Source organism: Coregonus clupeaformis, chromosome 12, assembly GCF_020615455.1.
Source record: "Coregonus clupeaformis isolate EN_2021a chromosome 12, ASM2061545v1, whole genome shotgun sequence".
NCBI classification, from domain to species: Eukaryota; Metazoa; Chordata; class Actinopteri; order Salmoniformes; family Salmonidae; genus Coregonus; species Coregonus clupeaformis.
The window spans coordinates 29727341-29742817 of NC_059203.1; the positions used below are offsets into that span (position 1 = coordinate 29727341).

Sequence of the window (15477 nt, forward strand, 5' to 3'; positions counted from 1 at the left end):
TAGTACTGGCATATAGACCTCATTTTAGACAACCAGACCATGTAGAAAGCTATCAACCTGAGCAAAGAGAGGATATTACCAGCTTTTTACAATCAAACCCCTCAGACAGCTCTTTGGGTCATGACAAAAGTGCTCAATCAGAATCCAGGAGAAGAAAGATGGGTTCAACTGCAGGAATCCTAGAGGTAGACATGAGGAGGAAGAACATGGAGAGAGTAAGATGCATAGATATCGTTATCTTTATGATGAGGGAGAAGAGGTCACAGTGGGAAAAGAGGAAATGTTTGGCATCGAAGAAACTGAGTTGGTAATGTCTATGGAGCCTAAAGGTAGCACCAGTGGAGACGAAAAAGAAGGAGAGCAGACGGAAAAGGAGAATTTCCAAACGGAGGAAGACACAGAAAACATAGAAGAGACAGGAGAGAGGTTAGAGTGGGAAATGGGAACAGTGGAAGGATCTGGTGTTGAAACATTGGAAGAGTCACTGAAATTATTGGAACCGGAACATAGTGCCGATGAGGAGAAGAAAGGAATGGATGAAGAAAGTCTGATTGAACCCACCCCTTTTGACCAAGACATCGATTCATTTGGTATTGCAGATCAATTACATAACCAAGAGAAATGCAACAGAGTCACTGCAGAAACTGTCAATACAGAAACTGAGATCAACAATGAAGCAAGCATGGACCACATAGTTGACCCAATAGAGGTCTTCAGTGTTGGACTGGACCAATCAGAAGACACTTTACTCATTGAGGAAGAAGTTAGTGATTTCACACTGCTTGTGAATGATTCTGAAGTGAACGAGAACAGCCAAATAACATGTGATCGTGCTCTTAAAATAGAGTCAGATGACACTTTGAGCACTGATCCCAAAATCTCTCCTAGTCATCTCATCCAAACTCCATGTATGGAAATCACTAACCCCTTTCTCACCCCACTATTACTGCAGAGTATTCAGGGGAATGAGGAGGGTACAAACACTGACTCCAATACCACAGGCGGACTGGACACATCAGAGGTCATTTTACTCAGCAAGGAGGAAGTTAGTGATCGTGTGCTGCTTGTAAATGAAGTGAGTGTCAGTAGCCAAATGACGTATGATGATAGAACTCTCACAACAGAGACCTGCCAAACAGATGAGGCTTTGAGCGCTGATCCCAATATCTCTGGTAGTCAATGCAACCAAACTCCATACTCGGATGAAAGCCATAACTCCTTTCTCAATCCACTCTTACTGCAGAGTGTTCAAGACCAAGGTGTTAATGCAGCAAACACAGACTCCAATCAGAGTCCTTCTCCAAACAGGAGGAGAAAGATGGGGTCGACTCGTAGGCATCCTCGAGGTGCACAAAGAGAAGAGGATGGCACAGAGGAGAAACAAGAAGGTGAAATAGAAAGCACAGAGGCGATAGAAGACAAGGGAGAAAACATGGAAGTAGTGGAAGGTTCTTGCATAGAGTTTGAAATGTTGATGGAATCTAAGGATGGAGCTGGTAATGAGAAGAATGAAGGAGAAGAGAAAAATGAGGAGAGTGTCCTGACTGACCTCAGCTGTTCATTCAGTACTTCAAATCAAGAGGGAAGAAACATAGAGGCTGACAATATAGAAAGTGAGAGCCAATCAATTATAAAGGAATCAATGGCAACAAAACTCATGCTTCTAAGTGAAGCAGAGTTGACTGAGAATAGGCAAACTCTTCACAACCCTGATTTTTCTACTCTTGACTCCTACCTGACCGATGACGCACTGATCTCAACAGAAAAAGTTAGAGAGGCGGAGGAGATTGAGGTAGAAGTGAAAATAGTCGCAGCGAGCAAGAGCAGCCAAACTCCCTTTGACACATCAGCTCTTACAATAGAGGCCCAAGGGTCAGGCGATATGGTTTGTATAGACCCTCATATCTCTGCTATTCAACTTACCCAAACAGCTGACATGGAACAACGTCTGTTTACACCAAGTAATAGCCCCAATCTTCCTTCGAAATCATCTCTGTCTCTGAGTTCCCAATCTCACGAGGATGTTGGTGAATCCAAAGCTACAGGGAAGAGAATAAATATGGTCTCTACTCATCGGACACGAGAAGCAGAGACGCAGGAGACAGGAGAAAATGTAACAGAGGCAGAGGTCAGAGCTGAAGCCATTGGAAATCCAGAAGTTAATGCTGTTTTGGAAAGATTTCAAGAGGAGCACAGGGCTGAAGCTGTCAGTCTGGAGGACCAACAGGAGAGACAGAGCACAGAGAAGGAGGCAATACTCATAGAGGTACTGTGGCTTTCCTTACAAATTGCTTCACTTATTCTATTAAACTCATAGCGTTCTTGATGTATATAAACATCCCGCGGCTCAGTACTTGAGGATATTTTATTATTCAACATTTTATGATAAAGAGCTGCAGTGTGCAAAGTTGTCATTAAGGTAAAGGGTGGCTATTTGAAGAATCTCAAATATATAATATATTTTGATTTGTTTAACACTTTTTTGGTTACTACATGATTCCATATGTGTTATTTCATAGTTTTGATGTCTTCACTATTATTCTACAATGTAGAAAATATTAAAAATAAAGAAAAACCCTTGAATGAGTAGGTGTGTCCAAACTTTTGACTGGTACTATATGTTAAACATCTGATTTGTTACTTTTAAATGTTTTACATAGTGTGTATACCAGACAGTATATAGAATATTGAACACACAATGGTATTACACATTTAATTTTGAAGAGATGATCATAACCTGTTCGTTGTGGGAGATAATGTTTTCTATTTGTCTAAGGTGGTTGCCTCAAGCACTGCTTTGAGTGGAATAGGGTCTGAACAAGTGGCTCCAGCTCCACAACCAGGCCCTGGGAATAAAAGAGGTCAAGAAAAGGCAGAGCGTGTGGAGAAGGTCCCGGTCACCAGAGAGAAGAAGATACAGCCACCGGGTAAGTATGGAATGGCAGCAGTAAGGGGGTACAAGTGGTATGGAAAGGTTAGTCTTGAGTAAGTAAGCCCACCTGGCAGGAATCACCTGAAATTAATTGCTGGATATGCACTGTTGAGGACCTTTGTTCTCCACTTGGAGCGAAAAGGAATAAGTCAAGTTAGGTTTGAGTGAGATCAGGGAAGTGATATCGACTGTAATAGACCTGTCTCTCTGATCCCCCTCCAGGTACCTTTGGAAGCTCTGGCTCTAGATCAAACCCCTACAACGTGGTGATGGTTGGAAACAGCAGTGTGGGCAAAACCTCCTTCATGAGGCGCTTCCAAAGTGGAGAGTTCTGTCTGCACCACGATGCTACCATTGGTGAGTATCATCATCCTTGTAGTATGTTTGGCATCATGCCCTTTCGTGTCATGTGAAGAAACGAACACCCTGTGGTATTACTGTACATTACTGTGCTGCTCATTCATGTCTGGTTTCAGTTTTTTTTTTTTGTGTGCTTATGATCTGAGCAGGTATTGATACCTGTATACAGTCTGTGACAGTGGATGCAAGCCCAGTGACTCTACAGTTATGGGATACTGCAGGTCAGGAAAGGTGGGTCTCTAACTTAAGTTCATCACAGTTGTTCATCATATGTAATGCATCGATACAGAATCTGTTCCTCTGTGTGTGTTTTATTTGTTAGTATATAATTAAATACATGTTATACTATTGTTACATTACTCTTCACTCTCCTCCCCAGGTTCCACAGCATCACCAGACAAGTGTTCCACAAAGCCCAGGGTCTACTGCTGATATATGACATCACTTCCTCTCAGAGCTTCTGTGACGTCCGCTACTGGGTCAACTGCATTCAGGTAGGGGGGCATTTAAATAATGCCTTTAATAGTATAATCAAATAACAACTATGTAACTACACAAACAATTGTTTGCAGGATTCACAGTTGTTCCACTGGTATCTATTGTACTGTCATAAACTTTTGGATTTTGTAGGAGGGGGCCCCAGATGATGTCATCGTTATACTCCTTGGGAACAAGACTGATTGTGCTGAACTACAACGAGAGGTTCAGACTCATGAAGGGGAGAACCTTGCAAAGGTATGTTGACGTTACTGTAACTTTAACAGCCTGAATGTGGGCGACTGGACTGCAGGATCTACAGGTGATGTGGTATACATGGTTATTTTACAGTTATATAGCTGGTGCTGAAATTGACAGTGGTACCAAAGCAGGATTGAGATCATTCATAATAAATACAAATAATACTTTTATTGACGACACTTGCCCTCACTCTTACAGAGGTACGACATGCTCTTTATGGAGTGTAGTGCTGCTACAGGTGACAATGTGACTCTGTCTATGGAAACTCTGGCAAGGTAAGACATGCCGACAGGTCTTTCATGTACAGTACAAGCTATTGTTTGTTGGTGTTGTTGTGTGTAGTCTGGATTTGGCTGCATATTGTCATCATCTGCATGTGGAAGATGACTCTGTTCTGTGAATATTCAAACATTGATTTGGTGTGTTGTTGCTTCAAGGATGCTAAAGAAGGTGGGTGAGGAGACAAGACAAGAAGAGGGAAGCTTGGTATTGCAGAAAGAACCCCCAAAGAAGAAATCAGGCTGCTGCTGATCAAGGTGGAGAAGATTGGTCCATCTCATAATGTGCAGCACATACACGCACGTACGCACACACATACGAACGCATGCACGTACGCACACACACAAAATGTATTTGTGCCTTATAAGCCCTTATGATTGTATTTTTACTTCTAAATGTTCTATATGTAATATATCAGATTTGAATGAAAACAATATTTTGTCAATGCATGCCAAAGCATATACTGTAGTGGTATTAATGTGACGCTTGAGATGATTCTCCCTTTGGTACTTCTTTCAAACACTGTTTGTGGAGGAACATTTTTATTAAATTATTAAGAGATATATATTCATACCAACACTATTTATTTACAGTAGATAGTGTCATATTACAATTAATTGTAGGGTTTCTTTTTTCTTGTAAAACATCCAGCTATGCAGTTTATACAAGCCTAATAAATGCATAATACATTCAATTGCCTCCATAATTCCAGTCATATTGACAGAAAATATTACAAATTATTGTTGTAACTATTACTGTGAGTTCCAGGAGCTGCCACGCTCTTCCGATCCATCGATCTGATTGACTCAGTGCTATTATCACATTGTACCTAATCTATATAGACTAGAAGGGACTAGAAGTCAGAGATGTTCAGAGTGTGATTGCATCGATTGTTGTGTTGCCTCGTGGGTTCCAGAGCCACAGTATGGCTAGCACCATCAGGCTGAGGAACACAGCAAACGCTATGAAGAAGACCTCTGCTGCCCACTGGCCATTCTGCACACCTGTCACCACCAGGGGGCGCTCTGAAGGGATCAGGTTGGTCAGGTTCAACATGTAGCCAAGCGTCCAGCTGATGTCTGTGTCTGCCACCTGATAGACAATGATGTCTATAAACATATATGTATGCATATGATAGACACACAGCTTCATTGAGGTAGCACAGCTATTCACATTCAATGCCACACAAAAACAGTCATTTTTTCATTAATTCTGTGGTAAAATTTCATTCAGTGTCCTGAAGTTAAATCGAATTGGATGTTGATGTTTTACATATTTCAATACACAAGTGTATAGTTAAACACACACCTGTCTCTGGAAGTATATGTTTCCCCAGGTCTGGTTGAACTTGTAGCCGTCTAGTAGTACTGTCATTATGTAGTTGGCGGAGGCACAGTAATCACGAAGGTACTTGTCTTTTTCACTATACTCTGTCTTGAGCTGCCAAAATAATGGTTATTATCATAAACAAAGTTGTAGTAATATCGGGGCCGATTTTGACCCGAGTTAAGTGGTGTAAGTGCACTTTTCTCTCTATGCGTATTCTGACCTTGAATTTAAGCATGAGAATAGCATGCTATTCACCCACTATTTGTTGGGGGTGATCTAATAAATGAAGGTGTGTCTACAGATATGCTGTATTCTGACCTTGACTTGAAAACCATGAATAAGGTCCAGTGGAAAAAGCATCTACTTATTTTTTTTGATAGAAATAACACCATTCTCCATGCACTGTAATTTATAATAATAATAATAATAATAATAATAATAATAATAATAATAATTTACAACTTGATAAGAGCTAGGTAAATAATTAATCAGTCAAAACTGTTCGCTGCTCTGGCACCCCAATGGTGGAACAAGCTCCCTCACGACGCCAGGACAGCGGAGTCACTCACCACCTTCCGGAGACATTTGAAACCCCACCTCTTTAAGGAATACCTGGGATAGGATAAAGTATTCCTTCTAACCCCCCAAATTGTAAAGTGGTTATCCCACTGGCTATAGGGTGAACGCACCAATTTGTGAGTCGCTCTGGCTAAGAGCGTCTGCTAAATGACGTTAATGTGCCCTTGAGCAAGGCACTTAACCCTAATTGCTCCTGTAAGTCGCTCTGGTTAAGAGCGTCTGCTAAATGACTAAAATGTAAAATGTAAATGTAATCAGTTTGGCTACCCTGACTTTCTCCGTCTCCTATTTCTATCATGTTAAATATTAGTATCGACCATCAGTAGCCCTAATAACCACACATATTCAACTGCCAATTTACTTTTAGTTCACTTCAGTTGGTATAGCCTACATTACCATTACATTTAATTACATTGTCTCATTTACTTTCATTTGCTTCCTTTGTAAACACCATCACTGCCATGTGGTTGTTGCTGAGAATCATTAGTAACAGTTGATAATATTAAAAAAATACATGTCGGCTAATTAAATCGTTATGGAGCGGAGCACAGGCCAAGCCGTAACAGATTGAACCCGATACTTGGCGCAATACTTGGCAATGTCATCACACAGTTCCATGGTTAGTGCAGGCAATAGACGAAGGTATAGCCTACTATTGTACACTATTCTCCCTATTATAATTCTATGTATACTAATCTTCCAACATTGCCATGGTTTGAAGAACTGAATGTGGCAATTTTCTGAATTAATAAAACCACCGTTATCTTTCTTTCATGCGTAAAGGCTCTCCCAACCTGTTTTTATGATTCAAAAACACTTTCCTAAAGCTAAATAATCTACAAGATCAGAGTATTTTTAAATCTATAAATTGGGGCTGAAAAGGAAACGAATATCATTTACATTTACATTTTAGCAGACGCTCTTATCCAGAGCGACTTACAGTTAGTGAGTGCATACATTTTTATTTTTTATTTTTTTCATACTGGCCCCCCGTGGGAATCGAACCCACAACCCTGGCGTTGCAAACGCCATGCTCTACCAACTGAGCTACATCCCTATATTTAGATGGATTTCTTTCGATGATCCCTAATATTCTGAACACGTTCTCTCGATATATCCTGTATGTTTTCTGTTGACAAAATTCTACCTAAAAGGTACACTGTATTTAAAGGGATGGCTTAAGAAAATCTGTTGACCAGCAAGTGGGAGTGTTTTCAGCGGTTGAATTATATTTATTCAGCAAGGTAGGCATACCTGCAGAGTGTGTTATCCGACTGAATAAGGTAAGTCTGAATACCAAATACTGAGAAGTGCGTAGGAAAGTTAGCTGACGACACGACAGCAGTAGGCCTGATTGCCAACCACGACGAGACGGTCTACAGAGAGGAGGTAGGCACTCTGACGGCGTGGTGCCAGGTAAGCAACCTCTCCCTCAACATCAGCAAAACAAAGGAGCTGATTGTGGACTTCAGGAGGAACCAGGCTAGGCACGTCCCCATCCTCATCAACGGGGCCACCATGGAGACGGTCAAAAACACATCTCTGAGGAGCTGAAATGGTCAACCACGCGGGCACCGTGGTGAATAGCCACCACTAGTCAGCTACCTGCTGCCCTGTAATTACATCTGCAACCTTGTACATGTGACTATTAAACTCTCTAATCTAAAAAGAAAGGCGTGTGTAGGAAAGGTAGAAATTCCTAAATCTGAATCTGCCCCATTGTGAATGGGGTTATTATGAGAAATACTATAGTTTGTGTTTAGCTGTTTAGCTGTGATTGAGTATGAATTTATGAATCTGTATACCGGTATACAGTTTTAGGAAGTGTACTGACAATGTGAAAGGTCAGCAGAGATCTCTATATCTCACCGAGTCCCAGGTCCTTTTACAGAAAGTGTCTATAGTGGTGGTAGCCTGAGACAGAGAGGACTGAGGAGCCAGACCAAGGAAGTCAAAGGTGTAATAGTACGTTGAGAAAGCCTAGAGAGAAGAAACAGTATGATGGTGACAATATATACTGTACATAGGGTTCAGACATCTTTCAAATTGGATTGTTTGATTGAGCCTGCCTGGAGTGCCAGTTGAGTAGGGTTTGCGTAGGTATGGGATGGATACTCACAAAGAAGTAGCCACTGACTGGGGGCTGGTAGACCCCGTTGAAGCCACAGGCAGGGGCCAGAGAGCAGGCAGTCAGGTTCATGATGTTCTTCATCTGGTTGAAACACTGCAACGGCTCACTGGTCCCTGTAAAGGTGACCGCTGAGGCCGGGTCAAAGGTCACAGGTCTGGCCACGCAGGGGGAGTCATAGAGGTCACCCAGAGTCCGGGTTAGGTTGTAGCCCAGGTGGTAGCAGGGGTGCTTGACTGGGCGGGTAGACCCACTCATCTGAGAGAGGAAGAAGTTTGCTTGAATCAAAAGAAAAACAGCTCTTTAAACAGCCATAAAATGCTTCTGACTCAACTGAGACGCATTCAGTCAAACAGCTTTAGGGCAATTAGATTGGCCCAAAGATATTTATGATGTGCTTTAAAGCTGGAATCCATAGCGGTTAAACTGCCACGTCTGCTTGCAATATTACAACAACAAAGACGTTACTTTAAACAACGAACACGTTTTTCCCCTTGGACATCATTGCACGTGCGATAAAACAGCAGAGTATGTACTATGATTATTTTTACCATGATGCAGGATGCTCCTCTGACCCGTAATACAATTTAAAAAAGATATATAACAAATGTGTCTGAGGCGTCCAGTGGCTTCCTGAAAACTGGTTTTATATTTACTTGTAGGGGGAGTTTACCTGGCATTTTTACAGTACCCAAAACCATTCTGCAATTTCTTTGAGTCATATCTAACAGGTGACCAGACAGCTACTTACAGTACCTTCAGTAGATGAACCAGTAGCTGCCTCATGGCCTGCTCCTTGCCATAGCACAGGTAGCTGTGTGTATACACCTCATATTGGTAACCATAGAGCTTGGGTCCCAGGGCGGAGGCAGGGTCCTGTACAGGCTGGACGGGGGTAAAGGCTATCTGGGTAGAAGAGCCTCCCATGTCCAGGGCACCCCAGATCTTCCTTCCTTTAGGGCTCACCCATTCTCCCTCAAAGGTGTGCTGCTCAGGAGAAGTACAAATACTGTATGTTAGCTATAATGTTAAACTGCAAAGACCTGCAATTCACCATTATAACAAGTTATTACAGTAGTTATAAATGGTACTGCTACTGTATATCCACAAACCTCTGTTAATTTTGCCTAAACAAGCTTGATACCATTGTCTTGGGAGACCAAGCCTCTGTAGTCGGAGCACTTCAGTCAAGGGTACCACTTTGACTCAACCTCATAGATGGGCCTTTCAGTATTGTGTGTGTGTGTGTGTGTGTGTGTGTGTGTGTGTGTGTGTGTGTGTGTGTGTGTGTATGTGTGCCCTATACACACCTTGATGAAGCTGTCTTGTAGATAGTTGATGGTGATCCATCCGTATGCCCCTTCCTCCATCCCAGATAGGATCCGTGCCCCCCGGAAGTCAATGGGATACCCCTGGATCACCTTGGTTACATGCTCCAACACCTGATCAGACTGGGTGTGATTCTGTAGCCTGAGGAGAGGAAAATATTCAGCCACTCTTACCGGACAATGGAAGTAGATTTCAGAAATGCTACTTTATTATTAAAACCAAGTTCTGCAGCCTGAAAGAGCATACAGCACCCAGTCAATATGTACAGGAGGTTAAATACACTCTTAGAAAAAAAGGACTTTGGCTGTCCCCATAGGAGAACGCTTTGTGGTTCCAGGTAGAACCCTCTGTGGAAAGGGTTTTACATGGAACCCAAAAGGGTTCTACCTGGAACCAAAAGGGGTTCTTCAAAAAGGGTTCTCCTATGGGGACAGCCGAAGAACTGTTTTAGGTTCTAGATAGCAACTTTTTTTCTAAGAGTGTAGATTAGTGGGACGTTTTCCTAGCACATTCATTCATAAAGTCGTAGTATTGGGATGTGGTAAATGGAAATGATTACACCTATCAAGATAGTGCAGTCTAGACTTACTGCAAGAGTCGCATGCCAGCGGTAGCACCAAGGTACACAGGAGTTTCCCTTCGCTGGTTTGCAGGGACGGCTGCCAGTGCACTGTCCAGGCACTTCCTCAGACTGAGCCCTGCAGCAGCGGGGTCCTGGGCATAGCTAGAGATGCCATCTCCTACGGACAAGCAGGGGACAGGGGTGTGAGTCACTGGTATATTATTTTAAGTGACAACCATCACTGGGTGGTAAATTATGATTTGTCTTGGCCCTTGCGATCAAGCTGCCATGAAAATAAGTGTAAGATGACTGAAGGGCGTATTAGTGGCGAATCCTAACTACTCTCCCATTGACATCAACTTTCCCAAAATGTACTGTTTTAAAAAAAAAACTTCCAGATGAGGAACTCCAGGTTGGAGAATGCCCTTGCAGCTTATTCCCTCCAGATTCCATTCCAACCAACTTCTGGGAATTTTGGGAAAGTTACTGGAATTTTGAAACCTTAACATCAATGCATGACTAAGTGAAGATTTGACTTACGTAGAAGTTAGGATTCACCCCTAAGAGATAAAATAATAGAGTAGTAATAATCGTTCACTGACAACACTCAGCACTGACCGTCAACATCACAGACCAGCATCTGTGACACCACCCCAGTGTTGTTTTCTTTGTTGCCAGGCCAGCGGTACATGTAGAGAGAAGTGTGTGTGGATCCAGCATCAAACACCATCCCATACTGAAGGACACACAGAGACAGAGAAGTCAAATACCAACAGAGAGAGAGAGAGAGAGAGCGAGAGCGAGAGCGAGAGCGAGAGCGAGAGCGAGAGCGAGAGAGAGAGAGAGAGAGAGAGAGAGAGAGAGAGAGAGAGAGAGAGAGAGAGAGAGAGAGAGAGAGAGACTAAAAGTAACGTTGTCCTTACTGGGAGAATCAATGAAATATACGTTTTTGATAACGTCCCATTTTAATGTTGGGACATTTTTGAGGACCTACTGTCCCATATTATTGTTGAATACTGTCCCATTTTGGGAGTTTGACAGGGGCCCTGTCGCATCCTGTGAGGTATGTGCTTTGTGAAGTAACATTGAAGTCTGGGACATAATGAAGGAAATGTGATATCCAAAAGGGTCAATGGTGGAATTAGGAGGGAACGCGTTGGAACGGAGATCCCAAAGTTAAATGAAAAACTTAGATTTTTAAGATGAATTATAGGATTTTACATGGGTGATTTCCCAGAGTGAATTTTCCCCAATTAATGCGGTCACAACACAGATAACAGTTTTGCTTCATCACCTGCATTCGATGAGGAAGATCCACAGAGTAGTGCTGAACTAATGTGAGGATTAGAGCGATGATGCCCATGCATCCCATCACTACCACCACTGCAGCCAGCGCAACTTGTTTCACCATTGACATCTTAATTCCAAACACACCTGTTAGTCCACTCTCCCTGACACACACACACACACAGGCACACACACACAAAGAGTAAATTACACTTTGGTCTTCTTTTTATGCCACCATCGCGAAAGATAACATCTGATTTACCATTGACATCTTCATTCCAAACACACGTAAGCCCTCTCCCGGACACCCATACACACACAGAGAGCAAATTTGTTGAGAACCAACCGTCTCTCTAAAATCAATCCTTTGATTATAAAAAACAAATTACACAGTTTTTTTTTTTTTTATGCCATCAATGTGAAAGATTACATTGTCATCAATCTTCATTCATAAATATAACATTATTTATAACATTATACATTATAACAGTACTTGTGATAGTTCATGTATTTCTATAAATAGACACAATGTACACAGTCTATCCCAAAATAATGTATATCTTATCTGATGTATCTGCTTTATCTTATCAGATTCTTATCAGACTCGTTACAGAGTTGGCAAGGACATCAGTTTATATATATATATATATATATATATATATATTCAGATTCAGATTCAGATTTTACCACAGCAATTGTGAGTTTAATGTATTTATGCCACTTGTCTCCTATGCCACTGTCTCCTCTTCTCCAAGGGGTAAAGAACTGACAAAGACTATTGTACAATATGTCATCTTAAAATGCTGTCTGTTTGTCCAAAATATACATATCAATTAACAGTAGAGCTTTTGTCTTGGTTTACTGCATAGTGCTATTATAAAGATGTTAACATGAGAGCATTTTGCCTAACGTATTGAACAGATAATGCTGCCTTTGAAATAACCATGAAAGACAAATAGGAGCAGTGACTGACTAGAAGTCAACCATTAACAGAGAAAGCCCCTGAATTCTTCTATTAAAACATGAGATGACGACAGGAGTTTTCCACTTGATCCTCCACGGTCCAACATGGTCAAAACAACTGGACTTACCGTCACAGAAGTTTCTTCTCTGTGATCTCTTCTCCCTGACCCCTAGGTCAAACTAGAAAGATATGCGTTATCTTAGAAATGTTCGTAAGATCTTACACTGACCAGAGTATAAACGTTCTCCGCCTTTCTCTTGTGCTCTCATTGACTCTCACTCACGCACTCTCTCTGTCTCTCTCACTCACCCTCTCTCTTTCGCTCTCTCTCTCTTTCCCTCCCTACCTCACTTTCACGTATCCCTAATAAACTCACACTCTCTCTCCTCCTCCCAAGCTCTGATGCACTGTACAATTTGTCATCTTTCTTCCTCATGTGGTAGGCTGAAATGTAATGTTAGAGCCCTCACAACTACTCACAAATTTGATTACATTGAATATGTGGACATTTGAAGTACGTGATGTCTCATGTTTGAGTTAATGTTTGAGCGTTCAACACTTATTGACTTTGCACTTGCATACAGGGCAGGACAGTGTTTCCAAGAAACTGTCTCTTATCTTAACTGAAACCACTAACAAGAAACTGTCTCTTATCTTGACTGAAACCACTCAAACAAAGCCCTACCCTCAGGGTCAATACATTCCTCAATAGAGCCCCACACTGGAGGTGTCATAATACCCATAAAACCTAGCGGTCAAACAGGGAAACGTAGACCAAAAGGACATGGCAAAATGCTCAACCATTTAAGGTTTAAAGGGATACTTCTGGATTTAAAAAAAATCTACTTCCCCGGAGCCAGATTAAGTTATGGATACCATTTTTTGTTTTGCGAGCCAATGCTAACTAGCGTTAGCACAATGACTGGACGTCTATAGACTCGTTGCGAACTTGGATTCCCTAAAATGTGAAGCCTAGGGAAGTTCCATGGCAGAAATCAGCTAAAGAGGAGTTGGAAACTGGTGTAATTCAGTGACGCCTCGCAACACGTCAAACCAATGAAGTGCCTTGCTTGGGCGGCGCTCCAAGGTTTCTCACCAGATTAGTGCCGTAGGAGCAACACTGAGGACTAAAAATGTCAACAAAACAAGCACGGGTGACAAAACATTTTAGAACGTTTGCAGCACGCTGGTTTTCAGAGCATTTCTCTGTTATTTCAAGATGAGCTAAAAATGCAGCAAGAGGGGAGAAATTGTCTACAAAGCTGGCCATATCAATATTTTTAATTTGATGTTTCTGAAGTGATATTTGGCTGTAAAGGCTAGCATGAGGGACAAGTAGCTAGCCACAATGAGGTTCATTTTCAGAAAAGTCAGCTAACCTTGTACGCTACCTAGGTATAATTAACTAGCTAGCTACTAGCTAGTTCACTTTCTCTCACAATTATAAAGCCAACAAAATGTTAATAAAAAACAGCATATATTTGACCTAAAAGGTTAGCTGAGTTAGCCACGCTAGCTTATCCAGAGTCAGTGATACATAGAGCAGCCATGTACTGTCTATCTATGGAAACTGCAATCATTTTGCTAGAAACATTGCTATAATAAATAAAATAAAATAAAATGAACCTCATAAAATGTCACCTGTAATGCTCATCTCCTTTAGCCTAATTCTCCTTATTTTAATACTGTACCTCAATAACCTCTTCTGGATAGGACCCTTCATCTCAATTTCTGCCTAAAATGACATACCCAAATCTAACTGCCTGTAGCTCAGGACCTGAAGCAAGGATATGCATATTCTTGATACTATTTGAAAGGAAACACTTTGAAGTTTGTGGAGATGTGAAATTAATGTAGGAAAATATAACACAATAGATCTGGTAAAAGATAAAACAAACAAAAAAACATGCGTTTTCATTTATTTTTTGCATCATCTTTGAAATGCAAAAGAAAGGCCATACATTGAGATAGGAAGTTATCACCTTTTTTTCTAAGAGTGTATAGAACCTAAAACGGCTGTCCCCATAGAAGTACCCTTTGAAAAACCCTTTTTGGTTCCATGAAGAACCCTTTCCACAGATGGTTCCACATCAAAAAGGGTTCTCCTATGGGGACAGCTGAAGAACCCTTTTGGAACCCCTTTTCTAAGAGTGAAGCTGATGACATTTAATTAACTTAGCTAAATAGTGTGTACAGTTATCTAGCTAGCTAGCAGCTCAGTTTAGTTAGCCAACAAAGTGGCTTACTGGCCTACAGCTATCTAACTAGCTAATTATATATTGTTTTTTAACATTAAAAAAATATATTTATTTACTTGAATAGGTTTTCCCACTGCCTCCGATTTTTGGGTCCTTACAAAAACAAAATAATGGGCAATCTTCACGATATTATCAGGGGTTGCAAAGCGCAGCCAGCAGCCATGTGAACGAATGGAGACAAGGAAAAAAGTGTTTGTCATCAGAGCGGTTTAGAACATGTTGTGACGTTTGACTTTACCAGCGTAATCCACTTTCATTTTCAATAAATATAAATCACAGACTGTCGGCCACACCTGATAACTTGAAAACTAGCACTTGAAACTAGCATACGCAACAACTACCTGGACGGAAAACAGTGACGAACATAACACACAGCACCCCTTCTACAGGCATGTGGGGGCAGGGTTCTTGAAATGTAACATCCAATCAAAATCTTGATTGGATGTTCCATTGGTCCAGCGGACCATTCAAACCATTTTTGCAATACAAAATTCCCCAGACTTCCAAGGGAGGAGTGAGAACGATGTGATTTTGGAGGTATGGCAACGCGAGACTAGGACGTCAATGGTAACAGCTATTGTGCTAACGCTAGTTCATCTAACTCTGGGGAAGTAGACAAAGGGCTTCATTGCCAAAATCCTGAAGTATCCATTTACAGTAAGACTTGCTGCCATTCCAATCTGTCCCCTATACAGTGCCTTCAGAAAGAATTCATACCCCTTGATTTATCCC

At 41.5% G+C, this 15477-nt stretch overlaps 2 protein-coding genes across 6 annotated transcripts; one reads left to right on the forward strand and one right to left on the reverse strand.

Moving 5' to 3' along the window:
* The first annotated feature begins 175 nt into the window (after positions 1 to 175).
* LOC121578175 (EF-hand calcium-binding domain-containing protein 4B) lies at positions 176 to 5003 on the forward strand. The gene is made up of 8 exons (XM_041892341.2): positions 176 to 2266; positions 2777 to 2927; positions 3155 to 3289; positions 3442 to 3523; positions 3672 to 3786; positions 3923 to 4027; positions 4229 to 4305; positions 4468 to 5003. Exons 1-8 carry the CDS (start codon positions 221 to 223, stop codon positions 4559 to 4561), a joined length of 2805 nt encoding a protein of 934 aa, XP_041748275.2. The 5' UTR covers positions 176 to 220; the 3' UTR covers positions 4562 to 5003.
* LOC121578176 (ectonucleoside triphosphate diphosphohydrolase 8) lies at positions 4877 to 12938 on the reverse strand. 5 transcript variants are annotated; one of them, XM_041892344.2, is made up of 10 exons: positions 12717 to 12931; positions 11531 to 11687; positions 10855 to 10972; positions 10264 to 10414; positions 9656 to 9815; positions 9102 to 9332; positions 8337 to 8603; positions 8087 to 8197; positions 5618 to 5749; positions 4877 to 5401 (listed from the first exon to the last, which is right to left on the reverse strand). In XM_041892344.2, the coding sequence occupies exons 2-10, from the start codon at positions 11651 to 11653 to the stop codon at positions 5180 to 5182; spliced, it is 1515 nt and encodes a 504-aa protein (XP_041748278.1). In that variant the 5' UTR covers positions 11654 to 11687; positions 12717 to 12931; the 3' UTR covers positions 4877 to 5179. The 5 variants fall into 5 exon arrangements, with proteins under 5 accessions (XP_041748278.1, XP_041748277.1, XP_041748276.1 ...); XM_041892343.2 differs by having other exon boundaries at positions 11531 to 11653; positions 12615 to 12931; XM_041892342.2 differs by having other exon boundaries at positions 12615 to 12931.
* Positions 12939 to 15477: the final 2539 nt, after the last annotated feature.

What these genes read in the sequence shown, in the direction of transcription:
- LOC121578175 (XM_041892341.2), top strand. Translation starts at nt 221, where the DNA reads ATGCATAGATATCGTTATCTTTATGATGAGGGAGAAGAGGTCACAGTG. An exon ending in AGGAGGCAATACTCATAGAG is followed by an intron (nt 2,267 to 2,776) that starts GTACTGTGGCTT and finishes TATTTGTCTAAG; the next exon opens with GTGGTTGCCTCAAGCACTGC. An exon ending in AAGGGGAGAACCTTGCAAAG is followed by an intron (nt 4,028 to 4,228) that starts GTATGTTGACGT and finishes TCACTCTTACAG; the next exon opens with AGGTACGACATGCTCTTTAT.
- LOC121578176 (XM_041892344.2), bottom strand. Translation starts at nt 11,653, where the DNA reads ATGTCAATGGTGAAACAAGTTGCGCTGGCTGCAGTGGTGGTAGTGATG. An exon ending in TACAAGACAGCTTCATCAAG is followed by an intron (nt 9,333 to 9,655) that starts GTGTGTATAGGG and finishes TCTCCTGAGCAG; the next exon opens with CACACCTTTGAGGGAGAATG. An exon ending in GTAAAAGGACCTGGGACTCG is followed by an intron (nt 5,750 to 8,086) that starts GTGAGATATAGA and finishes TTATTTTGGCAG; the next exon opens with CTCAAGACAGAGTATAGTGA.